A 22,951-nucleotide genomic window follows, 5' to 3' on the forward strand; every position below is an offset into this window, starting at 1 on the left:
TCAAAGTTGCCTTTGCCATAATCCATTTGTGAAATTGTATAAACATTCAAAATGGATGTTTATTAGAGTTCTATCCTAGTTTTTACTGGACACAAAATGCCAATGGGGAAAGATAACTACGAATAAGGAATCGAGATGGTGTTGGATATGATGCTTTTGAGATAATAAATAGTTTAACAAAATAGAAAGTGAGGAACGTTATAAAGGAAAAAATAATTCGTTAACTTATTGAGTGTTTGTTATGTGCAAAACAATATGATTTGGCAGAAAGAAATATTAAACTAGTGTAAGGACGAGATGACCATGAGATCAATAATAAATATAATTAATAACAAATATTTTATGTTTGTAGTTGAGCTAAGTGGATAGAAATTGTTGATATAAGTAGTTTCAAAAACTTCTTATAATTAGTCACCACCCGAAAGCTTTGAAGACTGTTACGTTAGTGGATGTCTGTTATAAATGACCTTGTTCTGATCTAGCTTTGTTCTATCTGCATAACTTTTAAGCAGTTTTTACCTCTCACTCTCCCTGCTCCTCTCTCCACCTTTTGTTTATCTTTTTATTCACCCTTCCCTCTGCCTTTCTCTTTTTCTCTTTCTTCCTCCCAGTCTTTTCCCTCACTTCTTTTCCGCTCAATCTATACCTATATCTCTATCTTCGTCTAAGTCTACCTCTTTCTTCTTCTCTTGTTTCTTTTCTCTTACTTACTCTTCTGCATTCCTTGTTCCCAGTTCCAGTCCCAGTGCCAGTAACAGTCCCAGCCCTAGCCGGTCCCTGGTCCATTTCCCGAAAAAAGCGTCGGTAAAACTTCTCTAGGCAAATGGCTACATATATTCCAAATTTCAGGCAAATCGAACCATGAATAGAAAGGGCTACCTACATACTAAATTTCAGGCAAATCGAACCGAAGGAAACTTCACAGAAACTCTATCATATCTTTCAAGTTGGATCAAACTTCTCAAGGTGTGCAAATTTGATTGAAATCCCTTAAATAGTTTAGGAGTCTATCCCGGATACAACGTGACACGAAAGTTATATATATTAAGATAAATGTAAGGCGCTTTAACCTCCGAACGGCATCTGCAGCACATATGAGTTTTCACTTGCTTGCCAAATTACAGCCGAGGGGCAACCCCGCTAAGAAAAACTTTCTGAAAATTTAAAAACGTTGTTTTTTAAGTTTTGATGCTGTTTTTTCCGGGGCGTGAACTCAGTATCTTCGGTGTGGTAGGTGCAGCACGCTACCACCACACCACGGTGGCCGCCAGTAGATGTCTCTTGCTGGATGAATATCCAGTGCGCCCAACCTAGCACCTTCAGTTGGTAGTAGGTCTGCCGTTCTGCGTGATAGATTCTCGGTATGCTTCGGGACGGAGATGACATATTTCTATCTCAAAACAGCTCGAGGCATTCAAGAGTTTCGTCGTTAGTTCACAGAGCATCCTAAACCACAACCCTATTGAGGTCTCAACCTATATTGAGTGAATGGAATTTGTAGCTTACCTCGAGCGCCTCAAGGAACGTTCACCAAAGGTGCTCGTAGGACAGAACGACTTTAGCAGTGCTAGACATGCTTAGTCCGCTCTTCACACAACTGCACCATAGAAGAGTGACGCAGTGGCCTATAGCGAGAGGTCTAAATTCTTTCTAACGCCTCCTTTTACAACACTTCCAACGATATGGTTATATCTTTCAGTGAGCTTTAATGAACATTTCTGTTCAGACTAATTCCGAGAAAGATGAAAAAAATACCATATATCTACTTCAAAAAGAAAGGGATCTGTTTGCATAGGGCGATAGCCACTGGACACGGCTCTGTCCACCTAGTCACTAGGATACCCAGAAGACCTGTTTTAACCAATATTTGTCTGAATTTGTAGGCGGTTGCCGTTTTCTTCAGGTTCTTCAAGAAGGCCAACCCAACTTCCCATAAAGAGTACTTTTTTTAGGATTGTGGTCTAACCCCAAAATTCGATTTCGCATTTGTCGTTAAAAAAATAAACCAGATCTCTCTTGATCGAACGAATGCTCTTCTGATAAGCCTAGACTTGAAGTTTGAAAAGAAAATGTTTTAAGTAGATATCTAAGCCTTAGGATGGTGCTTTATCTGAGAGGATGAGTTGAATTGAAGAGATGAAGGGGAGGAAAACGGTGAAGAGGTCGGAGAGATGATGTAGAGACAGGGGAAGGAAATGACGAAAGCGGGGAAATGGGGAAAAGAGAGAGAAAGGTAAATCTCTAGGGAAAGGAATAGGCAAAGGGAGGGAAGATAAATAGGAAAGGAAAGAAGAAGAGTTAGGGAAGGGATAGGGGAAAGGTAGAAAATAAGAAAATAAAAAAAGAGCAGAGGAAAACGGAGAGCAGGAAGGATGGGAAGACGAAGGGCAAAGTAAAGTGAACAGATTTTGCGTTCGGGATCTGTGCTCACCAGATTGAGACTCAAAGAGATTAAGAGCCTCAAAGCTATCTAATAAGCCTCTAATATTTGCCAACAGGACAGAGATTTCTTATTAAATACCTTTCAGTTTGGTCACCAAACAAACATCTGGTAACAGTATAACAAATTCCATGTGAGGTCCTTAGCGACCGGTCAGTATAAAACTACGCGTTTCGTTTTGCTCAAAGTTGGCTCAAAATAGCCCAACCTAAACCGGCATGATTTATGCCGACTGCGAGCGGTATATGCAAGGCAGATAAGTTACAACCGAGAAGCTTTTCATGGCAGGAATACACGGTGTTCGCCAAATCACATCCGGCAGCCAGCAAAGATCTTGGCTTCAATTCCTGGCAGTTATATTTTATTTACTGTAAGATATTTCCAGTTCAAAATATTCGATGGGCCCAGTACATAGTTTTAGTACTTGCGACACAGAGCCCAGGAAGAAGTGCGAAAAATATAGAAACAGTGAGATTACGAGCGTCTGCTGTCGATCCAGAAATAATATATATATTGATCGTCAGACGGCGATTAAGGTAATAATCTCAAACAGTGCTTCATCAATAAGTGTCCTGGAATGCAAATAAGCATTAGAAAATCACGGACCAAAATCTGTACTGGTTTCCTGGTCTTGAAGGGATAAAAGGTAACGAAAAAGTCGATAAGTAGGCAAAAGAGGGTGCAGCACTCGCTGAATCGACGGTATATATGCTCCATCAAGCCGAAAAGGCGTAGACAGAAGCGCGGGGCTGCAACATTTCTAAGATCGTGTGCCAATCCTACAATATTAGACGCACAAAGTGGCTCATATCTCTGAAGAGAGAAGACTTGAGGCTCACCGCGGACATACTACCTAGACACTGCCTTCTGACGTCACATGCTTATAATTTAGGCCTCGTAAGTAACAGCAGATGTTGGAAGCGCAAGATGGAAAAAGAAACGGTTGGGCACGTTCTGTGTTCGTGCCCTGCGCTCGGCAAGTCAAGGCTCCAGCTATTAGGGGCGGCAGAGTTGCAAAGTCTTGAGGTAGAGGTTCAGCTAGGTTCTAGAAAACTTCTAGTATTTGCCAAGAGAACGAAGTTATTCTATAACATAAATCCTGGCACGTGATTGAGGTTCTTCTGTTTGGACGTGAAACAAATTATGGTAACACTATGAAAAAATTCAGTCTATGTGAGGTCTTATTGATCGGCTCGGTTGAACCTAATCTAACCTATGAGTAAGAGCGAAAGAAAAGATATAAGAAAATTTGGTACGGTAGACGAAAATGGCTCGATTAGGTTGAACTGGTCGATCCATGAGGACCTCACACCCATTGGGGACTTCACATACTGAATAAATCCGTAGTGGCTTCAATTATTATTAAACGGTTTTATTTAAGTTGACTCTGTGTAGCGTATAGAATTTTGTAATTGAAATTACAGTTACTTCCCGATAAGCTACAAGCTTGAAACTTGGAATATAGTTCAGAACCCGATGACAATGCAATAATAAGAAAAAAAACTCGAATAAGTGGCGCAAGGATCGAGATATTAAAAAAAATTGTATTTCCGGTCCGACTTGGCTCATATTTGGAAGGTGAGGAGTACCATAGCCCACTCAGCATTTAGATGATTAAATTTTGAATCTCCCTATTTATAAATACAATTTGATTACTCTTTCTGACTAAATAATGAGTTATCATACAATTGAACAAAAGAAATAATCAAATATGAATACTTTTGATGATCAAAAACTGAAAAGCATTTTTCGATCACTTTTTGGAATCAATTTTGAAGTCCTTTGATGATTAAATTTTAATCTAAATATATAAAAAGAAGCGTACATTTTGATTGTCACTCCATAACTCGAGAACGGATAGAAAGATTGCCATGAAATTTTTAGTTTGGTATATAAATTTGCCTATATTAGTATTTACGATCGTTTTTTTCGGGAAGTAGACCAGAGACGGACTGTGACTGGGATTAGGACTAGGACTGGGACTGAGACTCGGAGTGGGACTGGGACTGAGACTCGGAAGGGGATTGGAACAAAATACATACCACCCTCTGGGACTCGAAATAAGGGATGAAGAAGAATAAGAAGAACTTGAGAGAAGAGAGAAGGAGACTGAGAAAGAGATAGAATGAGACGAAAATGTAGATGAAGCGAAAAAGACGGAAGGAGGAGTAAATAAAAGGATTAGGAAAAAGTGTAGAGGGGGGAGGGCAGAGTTAGACGGAAAAGGCTTATTAAAATGTATGCAGATAGACCAAATTTAGGGCAGAACAACGTCTGCCGTTTCTGCTAGTATTTCATAAAAACCAACAAAAAAATAATCAAATATGCTTGCCTTTGATGATCAAAAACTGAATATAGTTTTTCAACCACATTTTGGAATCATATTTGAATCAAATATGTTTACTTTAGGTGATCAAAAATTTATAATCATTTTTAATTAAGCTTTCTGGATCTTTTCTAACTATATTTGTTGACTGAATAATGAGTTTTATACTTGTTAAAATTTAACTTTTTATTGAAAATCTTATTTTTTTTTTCACATACACACATTTTTCAATCATGAAGTTCTGAAAAAATATGTATATAAAATTTTTATTATTAAGACATTCTTCAAGAAAATGCAATGCAAATGCTGCTCGTGCCCGAAGATTTCCCCAACCATTTCTCCACCTTCGACTTCCCAGAAAATACATACATACAACGGTTGTGAGCTATTTGAACCCCAGGTAAGTGAAGCTCTCTTGACATACATATGTACCTGGATATGTCTTCAACATCCGGTACCGTATCGTATTTTAAGATGTTGACGATCATAGCTGATGTTGGATGTTGTAGTCGCAGGTGTATATCGGTCAAGTTTGTTTGCGAGTTACCTGTGGTTCAAATAGCTCACTTCCACATGCTTTTTTCCTCTGATGAAATATCTTATTTTGAATGAGATATGAAGAATAAATGCATTTTAATGGCATTCAAAAATGATTCAAAAATTTCAACCAAAACGATTGAAATATGTTCACGAATATGATCAGAAAATGACTATGAAAAGCGGTCAAATATTACTCTAAAACAATTAAAGCTCAATTTTACAATGATATCAAATATGAATAAAAAGCGTTTCGAAAGAGGAATCATAAATGATTATTCAAGAATAATCACATTTAAGGTACATTTTTCTCCCGACGATACATAAATTTTCGAACAGAAAATGCTTTTAATTTTGAACGTCTTTAATCATCTTGGGGTAAGATATTTAAATATTTTTTGCTTACAATTTTCAAAAAATTCTGGCTGGGGACCTGATTAAAGTTCAGTTGGACTTACTTATACATATATGAAAATATATGAGCGGTTGACTATCAATAGAAATTTGACGGCACCCACATAATCATTCCAAAGACTATACTCGACTGAGAGTTTTTTCTTATTTTTATTGCATTGTTATCGGTTTCTAAACTACATTCCAAGTTTGAAACTTGTAGCTTATCGGGAAGTTACTTTTACCAATTACAAAATAGGTAAACAACGCTCGGTACACAGATTCGTGAAGCTAAATAAAACCGTTTAAAAATGCTCAAAATCGCCTTCAGAAACCTGCAGTAAAACCTTTTAAGCAGGGACGGAAAATAATAATTATTTTTTTTTTCGGAGTCGAAAAAGTCCTGGTCAAAAAATTGTCCTAGGTGAAAATGTTTGAGTTCCCAGGTATCCCTATAGCAATATTATGTCGAATCATGCATCCTTTTTATTTTTCGAACTTTTTCCATAAAAGTCCACATATAAAAGTAAAATCTGTATTTTTATTTTTTTAGTCCGATAGAACTGGTTGCACTCGGACTTTTAAAAATAAAAGTCCTGAAATAAAAGTAAAATCAAATAAAATTTTTTTTAATTCGGATAAGCCGTTTCTTTGTTATCAAGCGGGACTTTTATTTTGGCCTTAAAAAATTAAAGTCTTGATTTAACTTTTATTTTTAAAAGTCCGAGTTTAACTAGTTCTATCGGACTCAAAAAATAAAAATCCGAAAATATTTTTTATCTTGATCCAAATATATTTAAAGCCCAAAATTAATAGTTTTGGAAGGACTTATATTATAAAAGGAATAACAGTTTCAGCCCCTGCTATTAAGAGAGCCATGGCTCATAATTAAATCAGTTCTATAAAACACAGAAGGCAAGCGAACCTGCATTCGACATACATATAATCACACTTAAAACTGAATCATCATTTATTTGTTTGTTTGCTTCATTTTTCACAGCTCATGCATCTTTCTTATTGGATTCGTTTTCTTTTAGTGGGGTCGGCAGCTACGACCATGATTACATTTGTCATTTTACCAACCAACTAACAACTGTTCATGATTATTGTTTCTTTCAGCCTAACATTTTCCTTTTTTTGGACAGCCTCTTGTGAAGGGTGCCTTTTACAAGCACAAATAAGTTTTACTTCTTTTATTCGTCGATTTTTTTGTTGTTGTTTTTTTCTATTTGTTACAATCGTCCTGTCGTCAGTTCCTTTTGCCTATTTGTAGTCAAAAAAAAAAGTTTTTGGTGCGGCTTCGAATTGTTTGTTTAATTTTTGATTTATGCACTTTTAAGCGATGCTTATTGTTTTTAACCATAAATTCGTAAATTTACTTTCTTTAAGATATTACTCCTGCGATATCTAAATATTTATCTGGGTATTTGGCAGTGCGGAAACGGAAGCTGTAGGTAACCCTTTAACAACGAATCTGAAGGGTGTCGCATTTGATTTATGGTGAAGTATAAGTGTGGATTAACATTACAATATTTTCAAGGACATCATAATTTAGAAAAACCTATTGTCATTTCAATTTACTACTTTTGAATATACATAAGTACATAGTTGTTTATTTCTCGCCAATGGATTTATAAAAACATTGGTTAAGATACTCAACTCTTTAAAAAGTGCAAGATGTGGTCAAAAAATATTGTAAATGAATTGAAATACTAATAAGGCAGAAGCGGGCAACTTGCGAGTGAGTTGACTATGGAGGATACTGTGACGAACATTAGCATCACAATGCTATTAGAAAATAATTACAACAACAAAAACAGCAAGCAGCCACACTTATTTACATGCACACATTAAAGCAACCAGCCATACTTATGTACAAGGCAAAGAAGAATATTCCATACACAAAACCAGCAACTTGAAGAAGCAGAGAGATTATTTCATATACATATACGTAGCAGGCAGCTAAGAGCAGAAGGTGTTACTCACACATACACATGCACATGGCTAGAAAAAAGGCATAAACTACAGATATACATGTATATAGCTAAATAACCAAGCATGAGATACAACTGTATTTCAGCAAATTTCAGCAAATCGAATAGGTCGTATGTAAATAGGTATGTGGGTATTATTAATTCTTGTTTTTGTTTAGGCTTCGCATGCATATTTATCAGTTTTGCCAACTTACTCTGTACTAAAGCATACATCAACAGCTTCAATTTGATACCCATAATGTAAAAACATATTCTAGGTGTATCCGGTTCCACGTTTTGGGATATATCTCGAGGCCTTAGCCTCCCAGTTGAAAATTGGCCTGTACTATAGCACTCATCAACAACTTTCATTTGATATCCATATTGTATGAACACATTCTAGGGGTACCCGGGTCCACGTTTCGGGCTATATCTCGAGACCCTAGCCTCCCAGTTATATGAAAATTATCCTGTACTATAGCACTCATCAACAGTTTTCATTTGATATCCATATTGTATAAACACATTCTAGGGGTACCCGGGTCCACGTTTTGTGCTATATCTCGAGACCCTAGCCTCCCACTTGTATGAAAATTATCCTGTACTATAGCACTCATCAACAGCTTTCATTTGATATCCATATTGTATAAACACATTCTAGGGGTACCCGGATCCACGTTTTGGGCTATATCTCGAGACCCTAGCCTCCCACTTGTATGAAAATTATCCTGTACTATAGCACTCATCAACAGCTTTCATTTCATATCCATATTGTATAAACACATTCTAGGGGTACCCGGATCCACGTTTTGGGCTATATCTCGAAGACCCTAGCCTCCCAGTTATATGAAAATTATCCTGTACTATAGCACTCATCATCATTTTTCATTTGATATCCGTATTGTATAAACACATTCTAGGGGTACCCGGGTCCACGTTTTGGCCTATATCTCGAGACCCTAGTCACCCAGGGGTATGAAAATTATCCTGTGCTATAGCGCTCATCAGCAGTTTTCATTTGATATCCATACTGTATAAACACATTCTAGGGGTACCCGGGTCCACGTTTTGGGCTATATCTCGAGACCCTAGTCACCCAGGGGTATGAAAATTATCCTGTACTATAGCACTCATCAACAGTTTTCATTTGATATCCGTATTGTATAAACACATTCTAGGGGTAGCCGGGTCCACGTTTCGGCCTATATCTCGAGACCCTAGTCACCCAGGGGTATGAAAATTATCCTGTACTATATCACTCATCAACAGCTTTAATTTGATATCCATATTGTATAAACACATTCTAGGGATACCCGGTTCCACGTTTTGATCTCAAGACCCTAGGCACGTAGCGAAAAAAAGGTAGACGTTGGCCGATTCTCAGACCTACCCAATATGCTCACAAAATTTCATGAGAATCGGTTCAGCCGTTTCAGAGGAGTCCAGCCTCTAAAACCGTGACAGAAGAATTTTATATATTAGATGTACTCGGTAAACTGCTCAAAAGCATTTAAATGATCCAAGTTTTCGCAATGTTTTCTCCTACAGATTGAAGCCGGAAAAGTAGCGTCCTTTGAGCGATATGTTTTTCAATATTATCACCAGGTTGTAGCTTAAAATTACATATTGAATGCATCAACTTCACCTTAACGCTCAACGTTGCTTTCTCACGATATTCTCGCAAGACAGACCAAATATCCTTTGCATACTTACGGCTGCTTATCTGAAACCAATCCAATAATAATTGAAACATCCGTGTCTCTCTGCTTCCATGAGGCATCTGGAGATTCAGGAACAGGACCTTCAATGACATCCCAAAACTTCTCCCTCTTCATAATAAGCTGCATTCTATATTTGCACAGCTCGTAGTTATCGCGATAAAATTTCGTAATCGCCAACTTTAGATCAGCCATATCGTAAAGTATCAATAGAATTACCGAACAAACAAATTGCAAATTTAAAACATTTCACAATGCAGGCCCATAACCTATTGCAAAAATATTAACATGTAATAAAATATTTGGTATTCAGATTCAAGAACTTTCAGTTTTATAATAATATGTCTAATAATTACAAATGAAAACTATTATACATATACTATATAATAAACATATATTATATATTATATATATAAACGTACACAAAAAGTATATGCAAATGTAAAGTAGACATTAATCAAACATATTTAACACGTTTCCCCTGTCACTTGCTCTGCTTCTGTGCGATTGACTCTTTCTTTATTTCAAAATCTTCGCAATTCTCTTGACAGGTCGATGCGAGCTGATGTGTAGAAATCCCTAGGCGATTTAGATCAGCCATGTAAGTCTCTTTAACTTCCTGGGTTGGATTACGGACTCGTGTATGTATCCAAACGTATTCTAAATTTTGGAAGAGAAAATAATGTTATAAATGTTTATATGTGATTTTTGAATGACATGTAAAATTGTGACTACGTTCGTCCATTTGTCCTGCATTTTTCGAATTATATTAAAGGTACAAATGGATTGTTGAACTCGAATTAATTACGTAGACTTTTGGTTCAGAGACTATGTTGAAAATATGTATGGGAATTATTTACCCACATCTCTTTTCGAATTTGATTTATTAACGAAATTATTACAATGTTGGGCCATCTTCAGTGTCATTGTTTTTTCTGCTTTCCATCGTGTATAAAAATCAACAAAACAACTGCATTAATTATCTCTTCATCATCAGATGCCGTGATCTCTTATCTTCCAGTGATATCGGCAAGTGTAAATATTTTCTAGAAAAAATAGCTAAAACCTGTTGCAAATGCAAATACACGAAGCCCAACAAAACAGATGTGTTTTGCTTAATGTTTGACGTATCTTAATTTGAGAGTTGGTGAAAATCCCATATTCAAAATTTGCCGAAAAATTGTTCTTGGAGATTCTTTCTAGAGCTAACTTTGCAGGTTTGAGAACAAGGCTGACGTTAATTTGGGATTTTCAATTAGAATTCTCAAACCTGGCCGGAATAGTGTGGAATCAAGGCGATTTTCTTACATGTTTCTTAAGTTGTAGTGAAGTTTGAAAATTTTTTAAAAGAGTGTTTGGTTGGGAACTAAATTTTTCTAAATCTTTTGAGATGTTTTGTTCTGTTGCTTCCTTGGAAGCCAATTTCTCTTCTCTGCTATGCTGATTATTGATTGCAATAATAAATAGATAGTAGTTTGTAAAATTATTAAAAATGTATTTGATAAAAATAAGCAGACATATTTTTTTTTTTTAAATTAATAAAAAATTTTGTAAAAAAAAATTGTTAAACAAATGAATTTAATTAAATTATAAAATAAATAGCAGAAAAAATTTTTATAAAAAATTAGCAATTAAAAAATTTAAGTAAAACAAGTAAAGGTGTCTAAGTTCGGTATAACCGAATATTGTATACTCAGCGTGATCTTTAATTGCACATTTCATTTCAGACAGGGCGATAGAGAGTAAATCCGGGCCCGGGAATAAACAATTTACGGGCTCCCTATAAAAAATCCACTAATACATTTGATTAACTTGATTTAATGACGTCTCATTCATGAATCGTTATTGATGGATTACATCAAAAAAATTTTTGCCACATCAACTAAATGATTTTTGGACTAAGAGCTGACAATAAAATTAACACAGAATATTTACTATTTATACTATTTTATTGTAATGTAGAAACAAAATTCTCTTTTAACAGCCACATATTGTTTTAAATAATCTGTTCTAGTTATTTGGTAACATTTTAATACATTTCTGATAAATTTAATGATGATTTTAAATTTTAATTATTCAATATAGAAAGTTCGGATATCAAAGAATGTCTTTGCTTGCTTTTTTCGCTGCAAAATTTTTTATAGTAATATCAAAATTTAACTGTCTTGCCAAAATGGATCCACCACAAAGCGTAGCAAGTCCTAAAACACGCTCTTGACATGAACATGATCTATGAAAGTTTTTGATTATTGCAAGGACGCTGAAAGAACGTTATGCACTAGCTACAGTGACAGGTATAGTGCAAAAGATACGTAAAGCAACACAAATGCTGGGGAAAATTGTATACATATTTTGAACATAGATGGCATTTAGAATTCCAATGGTGACAGACCTTTATCAAAATTTGCTTCGTAAATGTGTTTCAAGTGAATATATATATATATTGGGTATTCCATCCCATTTCGACCAATTTTGAACCCGACCCCTCTAGAATTGGGTGAAAGTTTTTCTTCTTTTTCTAGCTTACGAAAGACGTTTTTCAGAATTTTTTCAAATTTTTTCATCCAACTCAAAAAATAATGAATTTTTAAAAAAACACCGTTTTTGTTTCCAAAATGCTATTATAACTTTTTCAAAAATTGACCGTTTGGGATCTTTTTTTTTTTAAATTTGTTTTTAAATGTACTTTTCGGAAAAAATACTAAAAAAAAATTAAAGTTTTTTTTCACTTAAAAAAAAAAAAAAATCATCGGCCCACTCCGGGATTAGTGGGGATGATTGCAGAATTGATTGCGAAATTCAAAAAATCTCGAAAAACTGAAAAATTACAAAAAAAAACTTTAAAAATTTTATGTATTTTTTCCGAAAACTACGTTTAAAAACAAATTAAAAAAAAAAAACAGATCCCAAACGGCCAATTTTTGAAAAAGTTATAGCATTTTGAAAACAAAAACGGTGTTTTTTTTTAAATTCATAACTTTTTTTGAGTTGGATGAAAAAATTTGAAAAAATTCTGCGTTAGCTAGAAAAAGAAGAAAAACTTTCAGCCAATTCTAAAGGGGTCGGGTTCAAAATTGGTCGAAATGGGATGGAATACCCCATATATACCTTCGCCTTGAAAGCTAGACCTTTTTCACCCAAAAATTGAATTAGATTTTGTAAAGATCGCCATTGAATATAACATTTACGCCCCGATTCTGTGCGTTACCAGTAAAATAGTACCCAGAACATAATGTAACCGAATATCGTTAACAGTTCTTTTATCCGCGATTCTGGCCCAAGTGGTAACGCTGTCATCAGCGAAAAACTCATCAGTGTCTGTGGAGAAATTTGAAAGGTAGTTTTCTTCGCTTTCACGGTTGCCACTTCGGTCCACTTGGACCAAAAATGGGCCCTCCCAACCCCATTTGGTCCGTTGGTCCCTTTTCTTCAATTTTGGTCCTTTTTAGGCAGTAGCCACGATTTGTACTTTTCATTCTTTTTCACTCAGGTAAAAATTCACAATATTGCCCAAAAATTCGCCACATTTTCGTTAGCCCCCATATAATTTTGAATTTACTTCAATGGAACTCTCACCATAAAAAATTGCTCAGTCAATAAAATGTACCAGAACAATGACATTTCACCTAGGATATAATTTATGCCATGCATTAAAAAGAAAAGTGTTGGCAAACACATTGTCGTTAATTGTTGATGAAATAACCGACTTATCAAAAAAAAAAAAACTCTTGTTTTATAATAATATTAATAATGGCTAGATATTTCGATCGGTTATCAAACACTATGTAAAATATATGAAAATAAAAAGTGCTTCTCGCCTAGAATAGCTTATAGTGAGCCCTCTGCCGTGAGCCTAACACTTTCAAAACTTACACAAAGAAATTCTATGCATTACTTCTCATTTGGCACGTTGATACTTAAATCTATCTCACCCAGCTAAATGATTTCAAGGAATTCCAGGACTATTGTGGTGTTAAACCAGGCAAGGTAATTGACAACTAAGTATCTTGGCACAAGAAATATTTTAACTCGAAGACAGAAGGAAGCAAATGCAAAAGAGATTTGATTTCGGAAGAAATGTTTTGTATAAAATTATACCCGTAGGTGCTGGAAGAAGTCTGGGATCAAAACTCACACTTACTGAATCTAGGCTCTGATATGAAGTTTAAACGTTAAGGGAAAAAGTAAGTATCTATAAAAATAGCACTAACAAAATTGCCTAGTTTCATTTATGATTTACTGAGTTATCCACATACATAGTTCGGCAACACCAGAACGCAAATTTTATTTCATTGCAATCAACAACATAATGCTAGCACTAAGAGATTTGTGAACAAAACTAGGTTCACAACGTTTGGTTGGTGAAATATATAGATTTATCCTATGTCAAAATATAGTACCATTTTTGGTTGCATGCACATATATTTGTTTGTTCAGCTTGAATTAAAAGAAAGTCTTCACAATGTTTAGTAAAATTTTATATGGAAGCATCCTAAAATTTTGTATTCTATACTAATAAAATAAAACAAAAATTTTGTCCTTTTTTCGATGAATTTTGGTCCCAAATGAAACCACGGTGTGGCAACCGTGTTCGCTTTACCGAAAATGTCTCACTTGTAGATACGAGGTTAACGAATAAACGGGACAATGTGTATATGCATATTATGCATGATAAGTTTCTACATAGGTATATTGTAATTTATTCTGTGAAAGTACATAATGTAAACAAATAGGTATAGCAAGAGGAAACACTTTTTTATACTCAGCTGAGCAGATCTCACAGAGTATAATAACTTTCATTGGATAACGGTTGGTTGTACAGGTATAAAGGAATCGAGATAGATATAGACTTCCATATATCAAAATCATCAGTATCGAAAAAAAATTTGTTTGAGCCATGTCCGTCCGTCCGTCCGTCCGTTAACACGATAAATTGATGAAATTTGGTATGTAGGTTCCTGTGCACACATCTCAGATCGCTATTTGAACTAAACGAAATCGGAATATAACCACAACACTTTTTCGATATCTAAAATTTCGAAAAACACAAAAAGAGCGATAATTCATTACCAAAGACGGATAAAGGGATGAAACTTGGTAGTTGAGTTGAATTTATGACGCAGAATAGAAAATTAGTAAAATTTTGGACAATGGGCGTGGCACCGCCCACTTTTAAAAGAAGGTAATTTAAAAGTTTTGCAGGCTGTAATTTGGCGGTCGTTGAAGATTTCATGATGAAGTTTTGCAGGAACGTTACTCCTATTACTATATGTATGCTTAATAAAAATTAGCAAAATCGGAGAACAACCACGCTCACTTAAAAAAAAAAAATTTGTAAGTCAAATTTTAACAAAAAATTTAATATCTTTACAGTATGTAAGTAAATTATGTCAACATTCAAATCCAGTAATGATATGGTGCAACAAAATACAAAAATAAAAGAAAATTTCAAAAGGGGAGTTACGTATAATTCCCCTACTCTACCAAATAAGGTCAATAGCTTGCCAAGTTATATAAGTGCAGAGTCAGCAGCAGACGATATTGACCAATTCATTTTAAAAATCACAAATAAACAAATGTATTAATATCCGGTCTAAATTAAAGTTGCAAACTGGCAATTCTGGGAATTCTGCTATTTAACAAAATATTAAGTACTCAGCTAGTTATTTCTACTTAGTAAGCAATAATATCATTCAGTTAGGAATAAGTATTAATATTATTATTAGCAAATTTTAAGTTTCATTATTGATTATAATAAAGTGAAAGTTCAGTTTGATTCGGAGTTACACCCTAGTCAGTCGTGTTGATTTTCTTAGCGTATTCTGCCTTTAGTTTATATCTTCCTTTTTAAAAAGCCCCTCCGCGACTTGAGCAACCAATATTGGGCGTGGCTCCGCCCTTTTTCATTTCATTTGTCTAGGATACTTTTAATGCCATAAGTCGAACAAAAAACAATCCTTTTGAAATTTGGTGGGGGCTTAGATTCTAGGACGATAACTGTTTTCTGTGAAAAAGGGCGGAATCGGTTGAAGCCACGCCCAGTTTTTATAAACAGTCGACCGTCTGTCCTTCCGCTCGGCAGTTAACACGATAACTTGAGCAAAAATCGATATATCTTTACTAAACTCAGTTCACGTACATATCCGAACTCACTTTGTATTGGTATAAAAAATGGCCGAAATCCGACTATGGCCACGCCCACTTTTTCGAATTCGAAAATTACGAAAAATTTAAAGAATGCCATAATTCTATACCAAATACGAAAAAAGGGATGAAACATGGTAATTGGATTGGTTTATTGACGCAAAATATAACTTTGGAAAAAAACTTTGTAAAATGGTTGAACACCTACCATATTAAATAGAAGAAAATGAAAAAGTTCTGCAGGGCGAAATAAAAAGCCCTTGGAATCTTGGCAGGAATACTGTTCGTGGTATTATATATATAAATAAATTAGCGGTACCCAACAGATGATGTTCTGGGTCACCCTGGTCCACATTTTGTTCGATATATCGAAAACGCCTTCTCATATACAACTACCACCACTCCCTTTTAAAATCCTCATTAATACCTTTAATTTGATACCCATATCGTACAAACAAATTCTAGAGTCACCCCTGGTTCACCTTTATGGCTATATCTGGAAAAGGCGTCCACCCTAGAAATAAGGCCCACTCCCTTTTAAAATACTCATTAACACCTTTCGTTTGATACCCATATTGTACAAACGCATTCTAGAGTCACCCCTGGTCCACCTTTATGGCGATATCTCGAAAAGGCGTCCACCTATAGAACTAAGGCCCACTCCCTTTTAAAATACTCATTAACACCTTTCATTTGATACCCATTTCGTACAAACAAATTCTAGAGTCACCCCTGGTCCACCTTTATGGCGATATCTCGAAAAGGCGTCCACCTATAGAACTAAGCCCACGCCTTTTCAAATTCTCATTAACATCTTTCATTTGATACCCATATTGTATAAACGCATTCTAGAGTCATCCCTGGTCCACCTTTATGGCGATATCTCGAAAAGGTTTCCACTTATAAAACTAAGGCCCACTCCCTTTTAAAATACTCATTAACACCTTTCATTTGATACCCATATCGTACAAACAAATTCTAGAGTCAGCCCTGGTCCACCTTTTGGCGATATCCCTAAATGACGTCCACCTATAGAACTATGGCCCACTCCCTCTTAAAATACTCTTTAATACCTTCCCTTTGATACACATGTCATACAAGCACATTCCACGGTTACCCAAGGTTTATTTTCCTACATGGTGATTTTCCCTTATTTTGTCTTCATAGCTCTCAGCTGAGTATGTAATGTTCGGTTACACCCGAACTTAGCCTTCCTTACTTGTTACTATTATCTTTACTTATTTGCGCTTACAATTTTTATTTTTCAGTTTTGTCTTTTTCTAAATAACAGCTGTTGTGTGGTTATTTCTATGTAACCACCTACTTTTGTGGGTAAAAAATTATCCGGCTACTTTCGCTGGTAGAATACTAAAAGGGCGTAAAAGTTGCCACATGATTTCGTTACCATGGTAAAGAATGTTGTTACCACACTAGAATCGGGGCGTTAATGTGATCTTGAGTATTATCGTGTGATGGCAGTTTATCGTATAGCTTCTTCCATACCTGGAATTTCGAATATCCGCACAACAAATTTTAGGTCGATTTAAAGTATTGGTGCTTAAAAGACGACATGGTAGGCAATAGAAAGCATTGCCACTGGCACTCCGTCGAAGTCGTTTAAATAATCTGGACCTTGATACAGAGTTGGTGGTATTGTTTGAAGACTTTTTGAAGATGAACCTTCATCAGTGTCACCACGAAAACTTTACGATTTCGGATTCATGTAAACATACATTTTTGTTTGATGTTTTTCTCGTCTCCCCACGCCCAGGTAAAAAATCATTATCAATATTCGTTACTTTTGAAATTCGGCTTAAAATTTGCACAAGGAACAACTAGACTCTCCTGAATAAAAAAAAAAAAATGCTTAGCACCTCTAAATCGCGGCCCCCTGAGAAACCCAGGGCCCGGGGGAAATCCCCCATCCCCCCTATCAGCGGACCTGATTTCAAATAAATTACATTTCTACATAACACGTGGCACCGCCCGTTAAAAAAAAAAATCCTCCCCATTCCCTCTTACAATAAAACTTGATAAGTGAAATATCATTTATTCAAATCTATTTTTTTGCTAAGTTATAGCTTATTATTCTAGTCTACGACCCTTTTAAAATTGTTTTATATCTAATTTGCCGTGGTCTTTAACCGATCCCGTCCATTTTTACTAGAAATATTTTCTGCTACAAGGAAAATATGTGTACATAATTTCATTACGATATGTTAATTTTTCTTCGAGTCATGGCTCCCGAGCATAGAAAATTGCTTAGTCATAAAAGGCACAGTGCCACACCCATTTTCAAAAATTTTATTGTTTTCCAATTTAATGTTATAATTCAATTTAGAAATTAAAATTCCATTGATCCAAAGCTCTTTTTTGCTAAGATATAGCTTATTTTGTTCATCCACAACCATTTTAAAAATCTTTTATATAAAAGTGGGCGTGGTCGTTAACCGATTTCCTAAATTTTTTTTCAAAGCATTCCTTATGGAACAGGTAAACTCTCTGCCGAATTTTGTTACGATAGGTTTAACGATTTTTGATTTATGATTAATAATATTTGTAAAATTGATTTTATCACAAGTGGGCGGTTCCACGCCCATTGTAAAAAAATTTTTATCAAGAGTCTTAATATCAGTCCACATGTCAAATTTCAACATTCTAGGTGTATTATTTCCTAAATAATCAGGTTTTTTGTGTTTTCCAAAATGTTATATATATTAAAAGTGGGCGTGGTTATCATCCGATTTCGCTCATTTTCAATACCAATCTATTCTGGGTCCAGATAAGCTCGCGTACCTGGTGAAGATATCTAAATATTTACTCAAGTTATCGGGTTAACGGACGGACGGACATGGCTCAAATTTTTTTTCGATACTGATGATTTTGATATATGGAAGTCTATATCTATCTCGATTCCTTTATACCTGCACAACCAACCGTTATCCAATCAAAGTTAATATACTCTGTGTGCAAAGTACGCTGGGTATAAAAGTAGGTAGGTACTTTGTGTGAGGATGCAAAGTTTCAGGTTTTCTGTGGTGTGCATGTAAGAACTATGAGTCACCTATTTCAACAAAACATGACGTAAGCACAAGTACTTGATGAAATTTGATGCTTCTAGCCGTAAAAAAGGGGCAAAAATGAGAGTTTATAAGGGGTATATACTATATACACCACCGACCTTTATGATTTTATCAGACAAAAAGATATGCTATATACGTAAGCATTTGGTGAAATTGTAATGTTCCAGCTGTTAAAATGGGGCAGTAATTACAAAAAGCTTCTTATCTGAACAATCAGTTGTGGGGGATATATGCTATATATTCCACCGATCCGATTTTTTCAGACAAAAAAATATGCAATATACGAAAGCATATGGTGAAATTTGAAGCTTCAATCTTATGAATTGAGGAAGATATGACAAAAATCCTCTTTTCCGGTTGGTTGTATGGCGGATATATGCTATAATGGTCCGATCCGGCCGGTTACGATAAATGTCTAATCAGACACTTAACTATATCCGCTCACCAATTTTATCAAGATATATCAAAAATTGACGGAGTAGTTTGCATACAAACAGACAGACGGACAGGCGGGCATGGCTAAATCAACTCAGCTCTTCATCCTGATCATTTCGGTATACTTATTGGTGGGTCTATCTATTTTCCTTTAAGGACTTACAATTTTGAGATTCGTGACGCAGTTAATATAACATTTCATATTCATGAAAGGTTTAAAAATTTGTAAGAAAATTGGAAAATAAATTATTAAATTATTTATTTAAAATTAATTAAAAGCTTTTAATGTAATGAGTAAAAAAGAATTTATGAGAGAATTGGTAAAGAAGTAAAAAAAATAAAATTTTAACTTATAAAACTTGATAATAAAAAGAAAAATAGAAAAGATTTTAATGAAAACTTGATTTAATTAAAACTAGTACAGAAATTTGATTTGACTCTAGAATGCGTTTGTACGATACGGGAATCAAATGAAAGTGTTAGTAAGTATTTATAAAGGGAGGGGGCCTTAGTTCTATAGGTGGACACCTTTTCGAGATATCGCAATAAAGGTGGACAAGGGGTGCCTCTAGAACGTGTTTGTACGATACGGGAATCAAATGAAAGTGTTAATGAGTATTTTAAAAGGGAGTGGGCCTTAGTTCTATAAGTGGACGCCTTTTCGAGATATCGACATAAAAGTAGACCAGGCGTGACCCCAGAATGTGTTTGTACGATATGGGTATCAAATGAAAGGTGTTAATAAGTATTTTTAAAGGAAGGGGGCCTTAGTTCTATAGGTGGACGCCTTTTCGAGATATCGCAATAAAGGTGGACCAGGGGTGACTCTAGAATGTGTTTGTACGATATGGGTATCAAATGAAAGGTGTTTATAAGTATTTTTAAATGGAGGGGGCCTTAGTTCTATAGGTGGACGCCTTTTCGAGATATCGCAATAAACGTGGACCATGGGTGACTCTAGAATGTGTTTGTACGATATGGGTATCAAATGAAAGGTGTTAATAAGTATTTTTAAAGGGAGGGGCCTTAGTTCTATAGGTGGACGCCCTTTCGAGATATCGCCATAAAAGTAGACCAGGGGTGACTCCAGAATGTGTTTGTACGATATGGGTATCAAATGAAGGGTGTTAATAAGTAGTTTTAAAGGGAGGGGGCCTTAGTTCTATAGGTGGACGTCTTTTCGAGATATCGCAATAAAGGTGGGCCAGGGGTGACTCTAGAATGTGTTTGTACGATACGGGAATCAAATGAAAGTGTTAATGAGTATTTTAAAAGGGAGGGGGCCTTAGTTCTATAGGTGGACGCCTTTTCGAGATATCGCAATAAAGGTGGCCCAGGGGTGACTCTAGAATATGTTTGTACGATACGGGAATCAAATGAAAGTGTTAGTGAGTATTTTAAAAGGGAGTGGGCCTTAGTTCTATAGGTGGACGCCTTTTCGAGATATCGCCATAAAAGTAGACCAGGGGTGACTCCAGAATGTGTTTCTACGATATGGGTATCAAATGAAAGGTGTTAATAAGTATTTTTAAAGGGAGGGGGCCTTAGTTTTATAGGTGGACGCCTTTTCGAGATATCACAATTAAGGTGGACCAGGGGTGATTCTGGAATATGTTTGTACGATACGGGAATCAAATGAAAGTGTTAATGAGTATTTTGAAAGGGAGTGGGCCTTAGTTCTATAGGTGGACGCCTTTTCGAAATATCGCCATAAAAGTAGACCAGGGGTGACTCCAGAATGTGTTTGTACGATATGGGTATCAAATGAAAGGTGTTAATAAGTATTTTTAAAGGAAGGGGGCCTTAGTTCTATAGGTGGACTCCTTTTCGAGATATCGCAATAAACGTGGCCCAGGGGTGACTCTAGAATGTGTTTGTACGATACGGGAATCAAATAAAAGTGTTATTAATGAGTATTTTAAAACGGATGTTCCTTAGTTCTATAGGTGGACGCCTTTTCGAGATATCGCCATAAAAGTAGACCAGGGGTGACTCCAGAATGTGCTTGTACGATATGGGTATCAAATGGAAGGTGTTAATAAGTATTTTTAAAGGGAGGGGGCCTTAGTTCTATAGGTGGACGCCTTTTCGTGATATTGCAATAAAGGTGGACCAGGGGTGACTCTAGAATGTGTTTGCACGATACGGGAATCGAATAAAAGTGTTAATGAGTATTTTAAAAGGGAGTGGGCCTTAGTTCTATAAGTGGACGCCTTTTCGAAATATCAACATAAAAGTAGGCCAGGGGTGACTCCAGAATGTGTTTGTACGATATGGGTATCAAATGAAAGGTGTTAATAAGTATTTTTAAAGGGGGGGGAGGGCTTTAGTTCTATAGGTGGACGCCTTTTCGAGATATCGCAATAAACGTGGCCCAGGAGTGACTCTAGAATATTTTTGTACGATACGGGAATCAAATGAAAGTGTTAATGAGTATTTTAAAAGGGAGTTCTATAGGTGGACGCCTTTTCGAGATATCGCCATAAAAGTAGACCAGGGGTGATTCCAGAATGTGTTTGTACGATATGGGTATGAAATGAAAGGTGTTAATAAGTATTTTTAAAGGGAGGGGGCCTTAGTTTTATAGGTGGACGCCTTTTCGTGATATCGCAATAAAGGTGGGCCAGGGGTGACTCTAGAATATGTTTGTACGATACGGGAATCAACTGAAAGTGTTAATGAGTATTTTAAAAGGGAGTGGGCCTTAGTTCTATAGGTGGACGCCTTTTCGAGATATCGCAATAAAGGTGGACCAGGGGTGACTCTAGAATGTGTTTGTACGATGTGGGAATCAAATGAAAGGTGTTAATAAGTTAATAAGTATTTTTAAAGGGAGGGGCCTTAGTTCTATAGGTGGACGCCTTTTCGAGATATCGCAATAAAGGTGGACCAGGGGTAACTCTAGAATGTGTTTGTACGATATGGGAATCAAATGAAAGGTGTTAATAAGTTAATAAGTATTTTTAAAGGGAGGGGCCTTAGTTCTATAGGTGGACGCCCTTTCGAGATATCGCAATAAAGGTGGACCAGGGGTAACTCTAGAATGTGTTTGTACGATACGGGAATCAAATGAAAGTGTTAATGAGTATTTTAAAAGGGAGTTCTATAGGTGGACGCCTTTTCGAGATATCGCCATAAAAGTAGACCAGGGGTGATTCCAGAATGTGTTTGTACGATATGGGTATCAAATGAAAGGTGTTAATAAGTATTTTTAAAGGGGGGGGGGGCCTTAGTTCTATAGGTGGACGCCTTTTCGAGATATCGCAATAAACGTGGCCCAGGAGTGACTCTAGAATATTTTTGTACGATACGGGAATCAAATGAAAGTGTTAATAAGTATTTTTAAAGGAAGGGGGCCTTAGTTCTATAGATGGACGCCTTTTCGAGATATCGCAATAAAGGTGGACCAGGGGTAACTCTAGAATGTGTTTGTACGATATGGGAATCAAATGAAAGGCGTTAATAAGTTAATATTTTTTTTAAAGGGAGGGGCCTTAGTTCTATAGGTGGACGCCCTTTCGAGATATCGCAATAAAGGTGGACCAGGGGTAACTCTAGAATGTGTTTGTACGATACGGGAATCAAATGAAAGTGTTAATGAGTATTTTAAAAGGGAGTTCTATAGGTGGACGCCTTTTCGAGATATCGGCATAAAAGTAGACCAGGGGTGATTCCAGAATGTGTTTGTACGATATGGGTATCAAATGAAAGGTGTTAATAAGTATTTTTAAAGGGAGGGGGCCTTAGTTTTATAGGTGGACGCCTTTTCGTGATATCGCAATAAAGGTGGGCCAGGGGTGACTCTAGAATGTGTTTGTACGATACGGGAATCAAATGAAAGTGTTAATGAGTATTTTAAAAGGGAGTGGGCCTTAGTTCTATAGGTGGACGCCTATTCGAGG

The 22,951-nt window shown here is 35.9% G+C and overlaps 2 protein-coding genes across 4 annotated transcripts in view; one reads left to right on the forward strand and one right to left on the reverse strand.

The window, feature by feature from the left end:
- Nucleotides 1-22,951, forward strand: part of Spindly (spindle apparatus coiled-coil protein 1 spindly) — a 451,900-nt gene that overhangs the window by 307,013 nt on the left and 121,936 nt on the right. The gene's annotated exons all lie outside the window — the stretch shown is intronic.
- The window catches only part of LOC137251955 (lopap-like), a 32,890-nt gene continuing 19,627 nt past the window's right edge, over nucleotides 9,689-22,951 (reverse strand). For both annotated transcript variants that reach the window (XM_067787016.1, XM_067787015.1), the window contains exon 6: nucleotides 9,689-10,047. In XM_067787016.1, the coding sequence (XP_067643117.1) occupies nucleotides 9,872-10,047 (176 nt within the window). In that variant the 3' untranslated portion in view covers nucleotides 9,689-9,871. The remainder of the gene's footprint in view (nucleotides 10,048-22,951) is intronic.

Source organism: Eurosta solidaginis, chromosome 5, assembly GCF_040869045.1.
Source record: "Eurosta solidaginis isolate ZX-2024a chromosome 5, ASM4086904v1, whole genome shotgun sequence".
NCBI lineage: Eukaryota > Metazoa > Arthropoda > Insecta > Diptera > Tephritidae > Eurosta > Eurosta solidaginis.